The following is a 17,294-nucleotide window of genomic DNA, read 5'->3' as shown; positions in this document are numbered from 1 at the left end:
GGTAATAATAACAACTACTTCATGGAGTTACTGTAAGGCTTAAATTAGGCAATGCATATAAAATACTAAGCAAAGTACTGGAACATAGTAAGTATTAAATGGCAGATAACGGTGTTATTATCTAAAAAGGTGACACAGAGTAAGTGGTAGTATAAATATAATATTTGAGGTTTTCATACTATTTCTCCCTCTGGCAGGAAAGAAATACTTGTATTCAGAGATTGCATTTTTATATCCTAAGTGCTCCATAACAAAGATGTTATCTTATCACTATATATTCATGACTTTACGTCTGTAGCAATATCATATTCTCCTTTAAACTAAATAAACCATAATACCAAAAGGTCACTAGTCCATAACACAATATTTAGTGTGCTTTAGAAAATAAGATCATAGTTTCACCTATCAAGATATATTTTTTTAAAAAAATATGGCTTGCAATTATAAATAATCAAAGGAATATCAATATTTCTTTAATAACTTCTCTAATTTCATTCCTCTGTTTTTCAATAAAACAGGAAATTTAACTTACCAAGTCACCTCAAAAAACAAAACTGGCATTTGATTACTCAAAGTTGTAATTTCCAAACGTGCCTGGATATCAGAATCACTTGGCAGCTCCTAAACATTTTTAGATTCAGACCTTCACGATCTAGCTACTGAATCAGAATTGCCAACGGGGAGCCTAAAATATCTATTTTTTAAATCTACTAATCAAAACATAATAAAAGGCCATCTGCAAAAGAAGAAATAAAGGAGACAGTGAAAATGAAGCATTATGTTCAACTTGACTGCTAAGCAAGATAATTTAAGTCTTAAAAGCAATGAGAAGGCTTCCCTGGTGGCGCAGTGGTTGAGAGTCCACCTGCCAATGCAGGGGACATGGGTTCGTGCCCTGGTCTGGGAGGATCCTGCGTGCCGTGGAGCAGCTGGGCCCGTGAGCCATGGCCGCTGAGCTTGTGCGTCGGGAGCCTGTCCTCCGCAACGGGAGAGGCCACAACAGTGAGAGGCCCGCATAACCACCCGCCCCCCCCCAAAAAAAAAAGACATATAGATGGCCAAAATACACATGAAAAGATGCTCAACATTGCTAATTATTAGAGAAATGCAAATCAAAACCACAATAAGGTACCACCTCACACTGGTCAGAATGTCCATCAACAAAAATTCCACAAATAATAAATATTGGAGAGGGTATGGAGAAAAGGGGACCCTCCTACAGTGTTGGTGGGAATGTAAAATGGTGCAGTCACTATGCAGAACAGTATGGAGGTTCCTTAAAAACTAAAATTAGAGTAACTATATGATTCAACAATCCCGCTCCTAGGCATATCCAGAGATAACTATAATTTGAAAAGACACATGCACCCCAATGTTCATAGCAACACTGTTTACAATAGCCGAGACATGGAAGCAACCTAAATGTCCATCAGCAGATGAATGGATAAAGAAGATGTGGTGTATACACACACACACACACACACACACACACACACACACACACAAATATTACTCAGACATAAAAAAGAATGAAATAACGCCATTTGCAGCAACATGGATGGACCTATAGATTACCATACTCAGTGAAGTCAGACCAAGAAACACAAATATCATAGGACATCACTTATATATGGAATCTAAAAAAATGATACAAATGAACTTATTTACAAAACAGAAACAGACTCACAGATACAAACTTATGGTTACCAAAGGGGAGGGGGAGGGATAAATTAGGGATTTGGGATTAACAGACACACAATACCATACATATAATAGGTAAGCAACAAGGATCTACTGTATAGCACAGGGAACTATACTCAGTATCTTATAATAACTTATAATGGAAAAGAATCTGAAAAAGAATACATATATTCCATAAATATACTTCATTAAAAAAAGAATATAAAATCATAATTAATAAAATATAAGCAAGCATACCAAGAACAAGACCAAAGGCAAAAACACACAACAGAAACACATTCAGAGATAATAAAAATAAGTTAACAAACATGAATGTTTAAAGAAAATTGTGATTAGCACATTCAAGAAAATATAAAGAAAATTATGAAAAAATGGAGACTTTTACCAGATAATTGAAATTTATAAAAGAGAATCAAATTAAAACTCTAGATGGAAAAATACAACTGAAATTTAAAACTCAAAAATGAGTTTAATGGCAGAATGAACACAGCTGAACATAAGATCAGTGAACCACAAGACAGGAGTGGAAAACATACATTCTGAAATGTAGAGAGATAAGGACAGAAAATTTTTTAAAAAATGCAAGACACAAATGAAAGTATAAAAATCCCAGGGCTTCCCTGATGGCGCAGTGGTTGAGAGTCCGCCTGTCGATGCAGGGGACACGGGTTCATGCCCCAGTCCGGCAAGATCCCACATGCCATGCCGTGGAGCAGCTGGGCCTGTGAGCCATGGCCACTGAGTCTGTGCATCTGGAGCCTGTGCTCTGCAATGGGAGAGGCCACAACAGTGAGAGGCCCGCGTACCACGTAAAAAAAAGAAAAAAAAAAAAAAAAAAAGCAAAGACAAACAGAATTTTAGCAGTCATGGAAAAAAAAGACCAACTGCCTTCAAAGGAACAAAAAAAAGACTGACAGCTGAAACCTGAACAGGAACAATAAGCTAGAGAAAATCGAAATGTCATCATTAACATACTGAAAGAAAATAAATGCAAATTAAAAATGTTATTATGCCCTGCAAAAATATTATTTTAGGAAAGGTGAAATTTTGAGTAACACAAGAAAATGGAAGCAAACATGTGAACCCTCCAGCAGATAACAACTATAAAAACGTGTTTTAGGGCTTCCCTAGTGGCGCAGTGGTTGAGAGTCTGCCTGCCAATGCGGGGGATGCGGGTTCCTGCCCCAGTCTGGGAAGATCCCACATGCTGCAGAGCGGCTGGGCCCATGAGCCATGGCCACTGAGCCTGCGTGTCCAGAGCCTGTGAGAGGCCACAACAGTGAGAGGCCCTCGCACCGCAAAATAAAACAGAAAACAAAACAAAATGTGATTTTAAATAACTATTTAAAGATAATGGAAAGTGTACAAAAACAGAAGGCAGAAGAGAATTTAATCTTGAAAAACTTCAACAGAAGAGATAAGACAAGAATTCTTGCTTTCTGGCCTGAAGGTGTTGCCCAGCTTCCACTGACAAAGCTGCAGAAAATGGCAACAGGCTCATCAGCCAAAGTGCCAGAGATCATAGTTCAGGGATGTTAAAGCAGGGAGAAACCTAAAGGAGGAATTCTGACAATGAGGGAACTACAAAACAAATGAGATACTGTGTATAAACTCCACCCAAATCCCTGACTGGCATCTAAACTACATTTAAGGCAGGGAGATACAAGGAGGGTGGGTGGGAGTTGTAGAAACGCAAGCAAAGACCAGAGACAAGGGGACTCTTGAAAATTAAAACTGGGGGCCAAATCTGTAAGTCTGCTGCCTTTTTATCTTTTTTTTTTAAACTCAGTGTACTCCTCAACCTTGAGCAATTTGGATGACAAAAAGCTGAAGCCTTATGGGCTTCAAGTCAGTTAACAGAACTGGAAGTGAGTAGCACAAATGGAAATTAAGAGGAAATCCTCAGAATCAAGAAAACAACATAAAGGGTGAACTCCACCTTGCTTAAATACATGATGACTGACAAATACACTATTGCAAAGTTCGTACATTTTGCCAGAAATTACTCACTATCAACCTGAAATAGAGAGAGGTCAGACAGCAGAAGCAAAAAGAAATACACTCCTGCAGCCTGTGGAACAAAAACCACATTCACAGAAAGACAGACAAGATGAAAAGGTAGATGGCTATGTACCAGATGAAGGAAAAACATAAAACCCCAGAAAATCAACTAAATGAAGTGGAGATAGGCAACTTTCCAGAAAAAGAATTCAGAATAATGATAGTGAAGATGATCCAGGACCTTGGAAAGATCAAGAAAATGCAAGAAATGTTTAACAAAGACCAAGAAGAATTAAAGAAAAAACAAACAGAGATGAACAATACAATAACTGAAATGAAAACTACACTAGAAGGAATCAATAGCAGAATAACTGAGGCAGAAGAATGGATAAGTGACCTGGAAGACAGAATGGGGGAATTCACTGCTGTGGAACAGAATAAAGAAAAAAGAAAGAAAAGAAATGAAGACAGCCTAAGAGACCTCTGGGACAACATTAAATGCAACAACATTCGCACTATAGGGGTCCCAGAAGAAGAGAGAAAGGACCTGAGAAAATATTTTAAGAGATTATAGTCGAAAACTTCCCTAACATGGGAAAGGAAATAGCCACCCAAGTCAAGAAAGCGCAGCGAGTCCCACACAGGATAAACTCAAGGAGAAACAGGTTGAGACACATAGTAATCAAAGTGGCAAAAATTAAAGACAAAGAAAAATTATTGAAAGCAGCAAGGGAAAAATGACAAATAACATACAAGGGAACTCCCATAAGGTTAACAGCTGATTTCTCAGCAGAAACTCTACAAGCCACAAGGGAGTGGCATGATATACTTAAAAGTGATGAAAGGGGAGAAACTACAACCAAGATTAATCTACCCAGCAAGAATCTCATTCAGATTCAATGGAGAAATCAAAAACTTTACAGACAAGCAGAAGCTAAGACAATTCAGCAACACCAAACCAGCTCTACAAGAAATGCTAAAGGAACTTCTCTAAGTGGTATCAAAAAAACAAGAAAGGGCCTACAAAAACAAACCCCTAAGAAATTAAGAAAATGGTAATAGGAACATACATATCAATAATTACCTTAAACGTGAATGGATCAAATGCTCCAACCAAAAGCCACAGGCTTGCTGAATGGATAAAAAAGCAAGACCCATATATATGCTGTCTACAAGAGACCCACTTCAGACCCAGGGACACATACTGACTGAAAGTGAGGGGATGGAAAAAGATATTCTATGCAAATGGAAATCAAAAGAAAGCTGGAGTAGCAATACTAAGATAAAATAGACTTTAAAATAAAGAATGTTACAAGAGACAAGAAAGGACACTACATAATGATCAAGGGATCAATCCAAGAAGATATAACAATTATAAATATATATGCACCCAACACAGGAGCACCTCAATACATAATGTAACTGCTAACAGCTGTAAGAGAGGAAATCGACAGTAAAACAATAACAGTGGGGGGCTTTAACACCTCACTTACACCAATGGACAGATCATCCAAAATGAAAAAAAATATGGAAACAGTAGCTTTAAATAATACAATAGACCAGAAAGATTTAATTGATATTTATAGGACATTCCATCCAAAAACAGCAGATTACACTTTCTTCACAAGTGCGCACAGACATTCTCCAGGATAGATCACATCTCAAGTCACAAATCAAGCCACAGCAAATTTAACAAAATTGAAATAATATCAAGCATCTTTTCTGACCACAATGCCATGAGATTAGAAATCAATTACAGGGAAAAAAACGTAAAAAACACATAGACACGTGGAGGATCAACAATATGTTACTAAATAACCAAGAGATCACTGAAGAAATCAAGGAGGAAATAAAAAAATACCTAGAGACAGATGACAAGGAAAACATGACTATCCAAAACCTATGGGATGCAGGAAAAGCAGTTCTAAGAGGGAAGTTTATAGCTATACAAGCCTACCTCAAGAAACAAGAAAAATCTCAAGTAAACAATCTAACCTTACACCTAAAGAAACTAGAGAAAGAAGAACAAACAAAACCCAAAGTAGCAGAAGAAAAGAAATCATAAAGATCACAGCAGAAACAAATGAAATAGAAACAAAGAAAATAGTAAAGATCAGTAAAACTAAAAGCTGGTTCTTTGAGATGATAAATAAAATTGATAAACCATTAGCCAGACTCATCAAGAAAAAGAGGGAGAGGACACAAATCAATAAAATTAGAAATGGAAAAGGAGAAGTTACAATAGACACCGCAGAAATAAAAAGCATCCAAAGAGACTACTACAAGCAACTGTATGCCAATAAAATGGACAAACTGGAAGAAAGGGACAAATTCTTAGAAAGGTATAACCTTCCAAGACTGAACCAGGAAGAAATAGAAAATATGAACAGACCAATCACAAGTAATGAAATTGAAACTGTGATTAAAAATCTTCCAACAGGGCTTCCCTGGTGGCGCAGTGGTTGGGAGTCCACCTGCCGATGCAGGGGTCACGGGTTCATGCCCCGATCCGGGAGGATCCCGCATGCTGTGGAGCAGCTGGGCCCGTGGGCCATGGCTGCTGAGCCTGCGCATCTGGAGCCTGTGCTCCGCAACAGGAGAGGCCACAGCAGTGAGAGGCCCGCGTACCACAAAAAAAAACCCAAAAAACAAAAACAAAAAAAATTTTCCAACAAACAAAGGTCCAGGACCACATGGCTTCACAGGTGAATTCTATCGAACATTTAGACAAGAGCTAACACCCATCCTTCTCAAAGTCTTCCAGAACACTGCAGAGGAAGGAACACTCCCAAACACATTCTACAAGGCCACCATCACCCTGATACCAAAACCAGACAAAGATACTACAAAAGATGAAAATTACAGACCAATATCACTGATGAATATAGATGCAAAAATCCTCAACAAAATACTAGCAAGCAGAAGCCAACAACACATTTAAAGGATCATACAGCATGATCAAGTGGGATTTATCCCAGGGATGCAAGGATTCTTCAATATACGTAAATCAATCAAAGTGATACACCATATTAACAATTGAAGAATAAAAACCATATGATCATCTCAATAGATTCAGAAAAAAACTTTTGACAAAATTCAACACCCATTTATGATAAAAACTCTCCAGAAAGTGGGCATAGAGGGAAACTACCTCAACATAATAAAGGCCATATAGGACAAACCCACAGCAAACATCATTCTCAACGGTGAAAAACTGAAAGCATTTCCTCTAAGATCGGGAACAAGACAAGGATGTCCACTCTCACCACTATCATTCAACATAGTTTTGGAAGTCTTAGCCTCGGCAATCAGAGAAGAAAAAGAAATAAAAGGAATACAAATTGGAAAAGAAGTAAAATGGCCACTGTTTGCAGATGACATGATACTATACATAGATAATCCTAAAAATGCCACCAGAAAACTACTAGAGCTAATCAATGAATTTGGTAAAGTTGCAGGACACAAAATTAATGCACAGAAATCATTTGCATTCGTATACACTAATGATGAAAAATCTGAAAGAGAAATTAAGGAAACACTCCCATTTATCATTGCAACAAAAAGAATAAAATATCTAGGAATAAACCTACATAAGGAGACAAAAGACCTGTACGCAGAAAACTATAAGACACTGATGAAAGAAATTAAAGATACTGATGAAAGAAATTAAAGATGATAGCAAACAGATGGAGAGATATACCATGTTCTTGGATTGGAAGAATCAATACTGTGAAAATGACTATACTACCCAAAGCAATCTACAGAGTCAATGCAATCCCTATCAAATTACCAATGGCATTATTTTTACGGAACTAGAACAAAACAATCATAAAATTTGTATGAAAACACAAAATACCCCACATAGCCAAAGCAGTCTTGAGGGAAAAAAATGGAGCTGGAGGAACCAGACTCCCTTACTTCAGACTATACTACAAAGCTAGTCATCAAGACAATATGGTACTGGCACAAAAACAGAAACATAGATCAATGGAACAAGATAGAAAGCCCAGAGGTAAACCCACACACCTATGGTCAACTAATCTATGACAAAGGAGGCAAGGATATACAATGGAGAAAAGACAGTCTCTTCAATAAGTGGTGCTGGGAAAAGTGGACAGCTACATGTAAAAGAATGAAATTAGAACACTCCCTAACACCATACACAAAAATAAACTCAAAATGGATTAGAGATCTAAATGTAAGACCGGACACTATAAAACTCTTAGACGAAAATACAGGAAGAACACTCTTTGACATAAATCACAGCAAGATCTTTTCTGATCCACCTCCTAGAGTAATAGAAATAAAAATAAACGAATGGGACCTAATGAAACTTCAAAGCTTTTGCACAGCAAAGGAAACCATAAACAAGATGAAAGACAACCCTCAGAATAGGAGAAAATATTTGCCAACAAATCAATGGACAAAGGATTAATCTCCAAAATATATAAACAGCTCATGCAGCTCAATATTAAAACAACAAACAACCCAATACAAAAATGGGCAGAAGACCTAAATAGACATTTCTCCAAACAAGAAATACAGATGGCCAAGAATCACATGAAAAGCTGCTCAACATCACTAATTATTAGAGAAATGCAAATCAAAACTACAATGAGGTATCACCTCACACCAGTTAGGATGGGCTTCATCAGAAAATCTACAAACAACAAATGCTGGAGAGGGTGTGGAGAAAAGGGAACCCTCATGTACTGTTGGTGGGAATGTAAACTGATAACAGCCACTATGGAGAACAGTATGGAGGTTCCTTAAAAAACTAAAAATAGAATTACCATATGATCCAGCAATCCCACTACTGGGCATATACCCAGAGAAAACCACATTCAAAAAGACACATGCACCCCAATGTTCACTACAGCACTATTTACAATAGCCAGGTCATGGAAGCAACCTAAATGCCCATCGACAGACGAATGCATAAAGAAGATGTGGTGTATATATATATACAATGGAATATTACTCAGCCATAAAAAGGAATGAAATTGGGTCATATATTGAGATGTGGATGGATCTAGAGACTGTCATACAGAGTTAGTCAGAAAGAGAAAAACAAATATTGTATATTAACACATATATGTGGAACCTAGAAAAATGGTACAGATGAACCGGTTTGCAGGGCAGAAACTGAGACACAGATGTAGAGAACAAACGTATGGCCACCAGGGGGGGAAAGCCGTGGGGGTGTGATGAATTGGGCAATTGGGATTGACATGTGTTCACTGATGTGTATAAAATTGATGACTAAGAACCTGCTGTATAAAAAAAAAAAAAAAACCTGAAGTAGATTTCAAAAGGCTAAAGATGTATATTGTACTCGCACAGGAGCCATTAAAAATAATGCAGTTATAGCTAAACAGCCAATGAATGGAATACTAAAAAGTATGATTAACTCAAAGAAGGAAGAAAAGGAGGAACAGAACAACCAAAAAATAGTTAAAACAAATAGCAAAATGGCAGACCTAAATACAAGCATATCAATAATTACATTAAATATAAATGGACTATACACTTCAAACTAAAGGCATAGATTGTCAAACAATAAAAAAGCAAGAACCTAGTTTATGCCATCTGTAAGAGATGCATTTTAAATACAAAAACTCAAATAGTTTGAAAACAAATGGACAGAAAAAGATATTCCAAGTGAACAATACCTAAGAAAGATGGAGGGTCTATATTAATGTCAAGCAAAATAATGTCAAGCAAAATTAATTCCAGGATATATGCCCAGGAGTAGGATTGCTGAATCATATGGTAATTCTATTTTTAGTTTTCTGAGGAACCTCAATACTGTTTTCCACACTTGCTGCACCAACTTACATTCCCACCAACAGTGTAGGAGAGTTCCTTTTTCTCCACACCCTCTCCAGCATTTGTTATTTGTAGACTTTTTAATGATGGCCATTCTGACCAGTGTGAGGTGGCGCCTCACTCTAGTTTTGATTTGTATTTCTCTAATAATTAGCAATGTTGAGCATCTTTTCATGTGCCTATTGGCCATCTGTATGTCTTCTTTGGAGAAATGTCTCTTTAGGTCTTCTGAGCATTTTTCGATTGGGGCATATATCCAGACAAAACTATAATTCGAAAACATACATGCACCCCTATGTTCATAACAGCACTATTCACAATAGCCAAGACATGGAAACAACCTAAATGTCCATTGACAGATGACTGGATAAAGAAGATGTGGTACATATATAGAATGGAATAGCACTCAGCCATAAAAAATAATGAAATAATGCCATTTGCAGCAACATGAATGCAACTAGAGATTATCATACTAAGTGAAGTAAGTCAGAAAGAGAAAGACAAATACCATATGATATCACTTATATGTGGCATCTAAAATGTGACACAAACCTATCTATGAAACAGAAACAGAAAAAGGGACATAGAGATTAGACTAGTGGTTGCCAAGGGGGAGGGAGGTGGGAGAGGGATTGTGAGTTTGGGATTAGCAGATGCAAACTGGTATATACAGAATGGATAAACAACAGGGTCCTACTGTGTAGCACAGGGAACTATATTCAATATCCTGTGATAAACCCTAATGGAAAAGAACATGAAAAATAAGGGACTTCCCTGGTGGTGCAGTGGTTAAGACTGCACGTTGCCAATGCAGGGGGCCCAGGTTCAATTCCTGGTCAGAGAACTAGATCCCACATGCATGCCACAACTAAGAGTTCGCATGCCACAACTAAGTAGCCCATGTTCCGCAACTAAGGAGCCTGTGAGCCACAACTAAGAGCCAGCACGACCAAATACATTAATTTTTTTAAAAAAAGAATATGGAAAAGAATGCAGATATATGTATTACTGAGTCACTGCTGTACAGCAGTAATTAACATAACATTGTAATTCAACTATACTTCAATAAAAAATAAATTTAAAAAAATTAATGCCAAACAAAAAATACTTCAGAATATTGCTAGGGACAAATAAAAAAATACTTCACAATAATCAACCAGTTCAATAAGAGGATAAAATAATCCCACATGTGTATGCACCTAATAGAGAGTTTCAAAATTCAGGAAGCAGAAACTAACAGAACTGAAAGAAAAAATAGACAAATCCACAGTCATAGTTAAAGATTTCAAAACTCCTTACTCAATAGCAAGTAGACAAAAAATCAAAAGATACAGAAGATTTGAATGACTCTATAAGCTACCTTAATTTAATTGATATTTATAGAGTATACACTCAGCAAATACTGAATACACATTTTTACAAATGATGGAACAGTCACCAAAATAGACCAAATGATACACCATAAAACAAGTCCCAACAGAACTGAAAAAATTAAATTCTCAAAGAGTATATTCTCTGACCATGAAATAATTAATTAGAAGTAAACATTTAGACAAACTCCAAATACCTGGATATTAAATGACTCACTTCTGAACAACACATGGATGAAAGAAGAAATCCCAATGGAAATTTTAGAAAATATTCTGACTTAACTGAAAATAAAAATACAACATATCAAAATCTGTGTCTAGCTAAATCAATGCAGAGTGGGAAATTTAGAGCTTTAAATGCTATTCTAAGCAAGAAGAAAGTCTAAAACCAATGATCTAAGCACCTACCTTAGAAAACTAGAGAAAGTAAATTAAACACAAAGTAGAAAAATTAGATTTCATAAAAATTTTAAACTTTTATTGTTAAAAACACACTATAAAAAAATAAAGCAAGTCACAGAACAAGAGAAAATATTTGCACAAATACCTGACAAAGGACTTATATCCAGCATATGTATAAAGAACTCTTACAATGTAAGAATAAGAAGACAACTCAATTTAAAACTGAGTAAGGGCTTCCCTGGTGGCGCAGTGGTTGAGAGTCCGCCTGCCGATGCAGGGGACACAGGTTCGCGCCCCAGTCTGGGAAGATCCCACATGCCGCGGAGTGACTAGGCCCGTGAGCCATGGCCGCTGAGCCTGCATGTCCGGAGCCCGTGCTCCACAACGGGAGAGGCCACAGCAGTGAGAGGCCCGCATACCACAAAAAAAAAAAAAAAAAAAAAAATCTAAAAAGACAGTTAACAAAAGAAGATACACGAATGGCCAGTACACACAAGAACATATGCTCCACAGCACTAGTCGCTAAGAAATACAAATTAAAAATATAAACAGACTAAAAACATCCAAAATAGGGCAAGGACGAGAAAACAACTATGTGTTACTTATAAGAGACACACACATAAGAATACAGAAAACTTGAAAATAAAAGAATGGAATAAGATATGACAGGCAAGCACTAACCAAAAGAAAGCTGTCACGACAATACTAATAAAGGAAAAAGAGAACTTCAGGCAAGAAGAATTACTAGAGACAAAGAGGGATTACATATTGATAAAAGGATCAAGCTACCAGTAAACTCTAACAATCCTATATGAGTATGCTAAAATAGTATTATAATATAAAAAGCAAAAATTAATAGAACTAAAAGGAAAAACAGAAAAATTCAGCATCATGAGAGACTAACCTCTCTTGGTAACTAGAGAAAAAAAAGCAGAGAAAAAAATTCAGCAAGGATATAGATTATCTGAAACAACAGATTTAACAAACTTGACAAAATTGACATATGTAGAACACTGCACCCAAAAGGGCAGAATCCACTTTCAAGTGCATACCATTTTAACAAACTTGGTAACATGCTGAGCCATAAAGCAAAACTGAACAAATTTGAAAGAATTCACCATTCAGTATATTCTCCCATCAGACTGTAATTAAGCTAGACATCAAAAACAAAAGGTAAATGTTTAGAAATCAAGGAATGTTTAGAAACTAAGGAAACCAACAAATGTTTAGATACTAAGGAATATACTTCTAAATGACCCATGGGTCAAAGAAGAAATTACAATGAAAACAAGAATATATTTTAACCTGAAGAAAACAAAAACATATCTACACTTGTAATATGATGAGATATTCTGAAAAGAAAATGGCTAGGCATAAATGTATACATTAGAAAAGAAAATGTCAAATCAATGACATAAAATCAATGACATAAGTATCTATTTTAAGAAGTTAGGAAGGCAAGAGGGAAGAGATATGGGAACATATGTATATGTATAACTGATTCACTTTGTTGTAAAGGAGAAACTAACACACTATTGTAAAACAGTTATACTCAAATAAAGATGTTAAAAAAAAAAAAGAAGTTAGGAAGAACAGCAGATAAAGCTCAAAGCAGAAGGAAATAATAAAGATAACAACAGTAACTGAAACAATAGAAAACAAACATAGAATAGAGAAAATAAGCAAAGCCAAAACATCTTTTTGAAAAGATTAATGAACGTAATAAAATCTAGCAAAAAGACAAAGCATATATCACCAATATTAGGAACAAAGGGGACATTTTAAAAATATATCTGTAGAATGCAGGAATCCTTGAGACATTAAAGATATAAGAGTATATCAAAACAACTTTATACCAATAATAGTGAAAGTTTAAACAAAACCTAAGTTCCTAGAAAAACAAAACTTATGAAAACTGACACAAAAATATAAAAATCTGAATAGTAGTTCTACATCTATTAAAGAGTAGTTCCACATCTATTGAATCCATAATTAAAGACTCTTCCACATAGAAATGTGTAGGCCCATATGGCTTTACCCATGAATTCTCCAAACATTGAAAAAATAAATATCACTATTCTTACACAAACTCTTACAAAGAAGGAACACTACCCAAGGCATTTTATGAGATAAGCATAATGTGATACCAAAACCTGACAAGATATTACAAGAAAATTCGAAGCCACTACCTCCTATGAACACAGAAACATTCTAAACTAAACATTAGCAGACCAACTCTAGCAATACATTAAAAGGTTAATATAATTGACAAAATTGGTTTATTTCAAAAATTAAAAATTGTCATTTTTTAAACAAAAAAAAATTATTGTAATTTGCCACATTAACAGATTAAAGAAGAACTATATAATCATCAATAAGTGCAGAAAAGCCATTTGAAAAACTTAATATTCATAATTTTTAAAAATCTCTTAGCATATTAGAAATAGACTGGAAACTCTTATCTGACAAAAGTCAGGTTTAAAAAAAGCTTACAACAAACATCAGAATTAATGGTGAAATATTGAATGCTTTTCCACTAAGATCAGGAAGAAACAAAGGTGCCCACCATCAACGCTGTGCTGAAGTTTCTGGCCATTGCAATTAGGTTTAAAAAAAAAAAAGGAAGTATACAGAATGGAAAGGAAGCAATAAAGCTGTCATTATTCCCAGACAACATAACTATGTATATGTAAAATCTAAAAGAATCTACACACTATTAGAATTAAGTGAATTTATTTAGCAAGGTTGCTGGATACAAAGTCAATGATAAAAACAAACTATTTCTATATATATAGGCAAATTTATTTTTTCAATGACATTGTTCATAACAACATCAAAAATGTCAAACACTTAGCAATAAATCTAACAAAAGATGTATAAGTCCTATACACAGAAAAAAATTTCAAAACATCACTGAAAGAAATTAAGGAACATCTAATAAATAAATGGACAAATATACCATCCATGGATTGGAAGACTCAATACTGTTGACACTAGTCAGCTGTCCCCATATTGATCTATATTCAATGCACACAATTCCAATCAAAATCCCAGGCATGTTTTTGTACAGCTATGTGATTTGACAAGCTGATTCTGAAATTTATATGAGAAAGCAAAGGACCAAGAATAGCCAAGTCAATATTGCAAAACAACACTGGAGGACAGAAATCAAGATATCAAGATATGAGATATCGAGACTTATTACACAGCTACAATGACAATGTGGTATTGGCTCAGAGATAAGTAACAGGCCAATGGAATACAACAGGGAGTCCAGAAACAGACTTACATACAGCCTCCCACATTGATGACAAAGAGACACTGAAGTATAGTGGAGAAAAGATAAACTCTTCAATAAATAGTGCTGAGTCTATTAGATATCCACGTGGGAAAAAAATTATCTTGACCTCCTCCTTATATTTAACAAAACAATAAAACTTCTTGCAAATAAAACAGGAACAATTTACTGAAATAAGCAAAGATTTCTTAATCAGAAGACAGAATGCACTTACCTAGAGGGAAAATTTCACAGACTGTAGGTACATTAAAATTAGGAAATTCTTGATAGAGCCAATCTGTGGCCCATCATTTGGGAACCTCTTAATCTATTCAGCCTGATAATTCACTTAATTCTACTTATGTAACATTCAAAGAACACTGCTTTTGTGAATGAGTAATATCTTGATTTACAAAATTAAATCCATAAAACTCATAATGAGAAATTCAGGTAATAGTAATTTTCAATAGTTAGGACTTTTAATAACTACTGAAAACTCAACAAAGAATCAAATACAATTTGAATTTAATATGTGAAGTGGCATTGTTTTCACTCATTTTTAAAAATGCAGTTTTACTTTTAATGTTAAATCCTACTAATAATACACAGTTATCACAGGTGATTAAAAGCAGCAGCCAGGCATGAAGTGCCCTGTTAGGTAGATATGAACAAAGCCAACGTAAACCAGAGTAAAGGCCCAGAGCTGTTCTCTGTGGCTAGCAAAAATAAGCCATCTGCTGCAACAAAAATAATCTGAAAGATACAGAGTAATAAGCCTGCTCTTCTATCGTTTATTTATATGGTGAAAATTCAGGTTGCATAGCCAGGAATACAGCTACAGTAAGATAAACCTTTCTCCAAGTGGGGAAAAACAGCTACACATCATCTTACTTACTCAAAAAGCCTCCTTAGATCAGCAAACTAAGGGAAAGGAGTAAAATAAAGATAGCAATAGCTTTCCAGAGGGCACAGACTTAAAAAGGTATTAATGAAAAATTATATATAGTCCAACTTTCATTCTATGCCCATGCCAAACCTCATTAAGATGATACACATTTATCTTTTACTATGTGAAGGACACTGTGTATTCTCAACTACTAAATATTTTACCTTTGCAGCAAGTTGTAGTCCAACTTTGTCAGCTTCAGCCTCCAGTGTTCTACTATATGGTCTATCAAACATAAACTAAGAAGAAATAAGAAAGAAAAGTTCCATTAAGGCTATTTCAAAACAAAAGGAGCAAAAAATGAGATTTTAGAAATTAATTTCATGAAGTACCTAGGATATAGCTTTTATGCTCTCCATGATTAACATTGAAAGAACACCACGGTATAAAACAAAGTGCAGCCTTTATTTCCTCCATCAGAGATTAATATTTTTAAAACATGGAAAGAATAGGAAAAAACCATGCCTGCAAACTTTTGGAGAGTCCACAGTATCATATAGTGGACTTCTATTTTTCCAATTATAATCTCTGCTTACTATGTAGAGGATTCCCTAAGAAAGCTTATTGATGCAGGATTTTTAATATGACCAAGGAACATTGTGATCTTGCAGTTTTAAAAGAAAATTGAAAAACTATAGCTATATAATAGCCAGTGACACTACTAGAGGATTTATCTCAGTTAGAAAATTAACCATATAGCAGAATATTCTTTCTTTGACATATTATCTTAATTTCCTCTTTGTTTTCTAAGTATTGATTAGTTAGGAAAATGAACTTTTCTTCCAACTTCAATAAAAGAATACAAATAGATATTATAACTGTAATTTTCCTAATTACTTGTATTTACGTGAATGCTTTCCAGTTAAATACTAATTTTCAGTAAGTACTAAAACTTTGTAGAAGATGGATCAATAGGCAGGATTTTTGAGAGAAGAGCTATTAATTGGGGAAGCAATTTTTCAGAGGTAGCTGCGTGTCAGTAATGGCTAGAAATAGTAAAATCAATCTAATCCACTGTATATGACCATTAGATATGACTTGCTTCCTTCTCGATCATGCCTGTTTTAGGTTGCTGAACTATATTATATAGTGTCTGCAATTTCCATTAGCAGTCTGCAGGTGTCCCAACGAATCTGCCGGTAGTATAACCAATTAAAAACATTGGCTTTAAAAGGAAACAAACATGTTCAAGCCCAAATGCTGATGTGTATTAACTATTAGTTCTGGGCTAATTTTTTAACCCTTCTAAGCCCAATAGCATCATATGTAAAATGGAGCAGTAACAGTACCAAACTCCTAGACCTGCAGAGAGGATAAAATGAGCAAATAATAATAATAACTCCCATTTGTTGAGTCCTTATTGGTACCAGGTACTGTGCTAAATGCTTTCAATCAGTGGTTCTCAACTGGACATGATATTGTCCCTCAGGGACATTTGGAAATGTCTGGAGATATTTTTGATTGTCACAACTGGGGTTGGGGAGAGAGGGGGGAGTGCTACTGGCATCTAGTGGGTAGAGGCATCTAGACGTGTAGAAGCCACTGAACATTCTGCAATGCAGAGGACAATTCCCCACAGCAAAGAATTATCTTGTCAATTCTTTGTCAATTCAAAATGTCAATAGTGCCTATATTGAGAAATGCTGCTTTAAATGTATAATTAAACCCGCAATAATGCTTTGAGTTAGCCACTACTATTATCCAGACTTACATATAAAGAAACTGAAACCTATGATAAGTGAAGTAACCTGTTGAAGTTCTATAAAAT

The 17,294-nt window shown here is 35.4% G+C and overlaps 1 protein-coding gene across 7 annotated transcripts in view; it reads right to left on the bottom strand.

The window, feature by feature from the left end:
• OMA1 (OMA1 zinc metallopeptidase) overlaps nucleotides 1–17,294 on the bottom strand; it is a 295,542-nt gene that overhangs the window by 260,451 nt on the left and 17,797 nt on the right. For all 7 annotated transcript variants that reach the window (XM_059066869.2, XM_067006994.1, XM_067007002.1 and 4 more), the window contains exon 7: nucleotides 15,691–15,765. In XM_059066869.2, the coding sequence (XP_058922852.1) occupies nucleotides 15,691–15,765 (75 nt within the window). The remainder of the gene's footprint in view (nucleotides 1–15,690; nucleotides 15,766–17,294) is intronic.

The sequence above is a fragment of the Kogia breviceps genome, chromosome 1 (assembly GCF_026419965.1).
Source record: "Kogia breviceps isolate mKogBre1 chromosome 1, mKogBre1 haplotype 1, whole genome shotgun sequence".
In the NCBI taxonomy this organism is placed as follows: domain Eukaryota; kingdom Metazoa; phylum Chordata; class Mammalia; order Artiodactyla; family Physeteridae; genus Kogia; species Kogia breviceps.
Note: the sequence above shows the minus strand (reverse complement) of the source record. Positions and strands in the feature narration are given on the sequence as shown.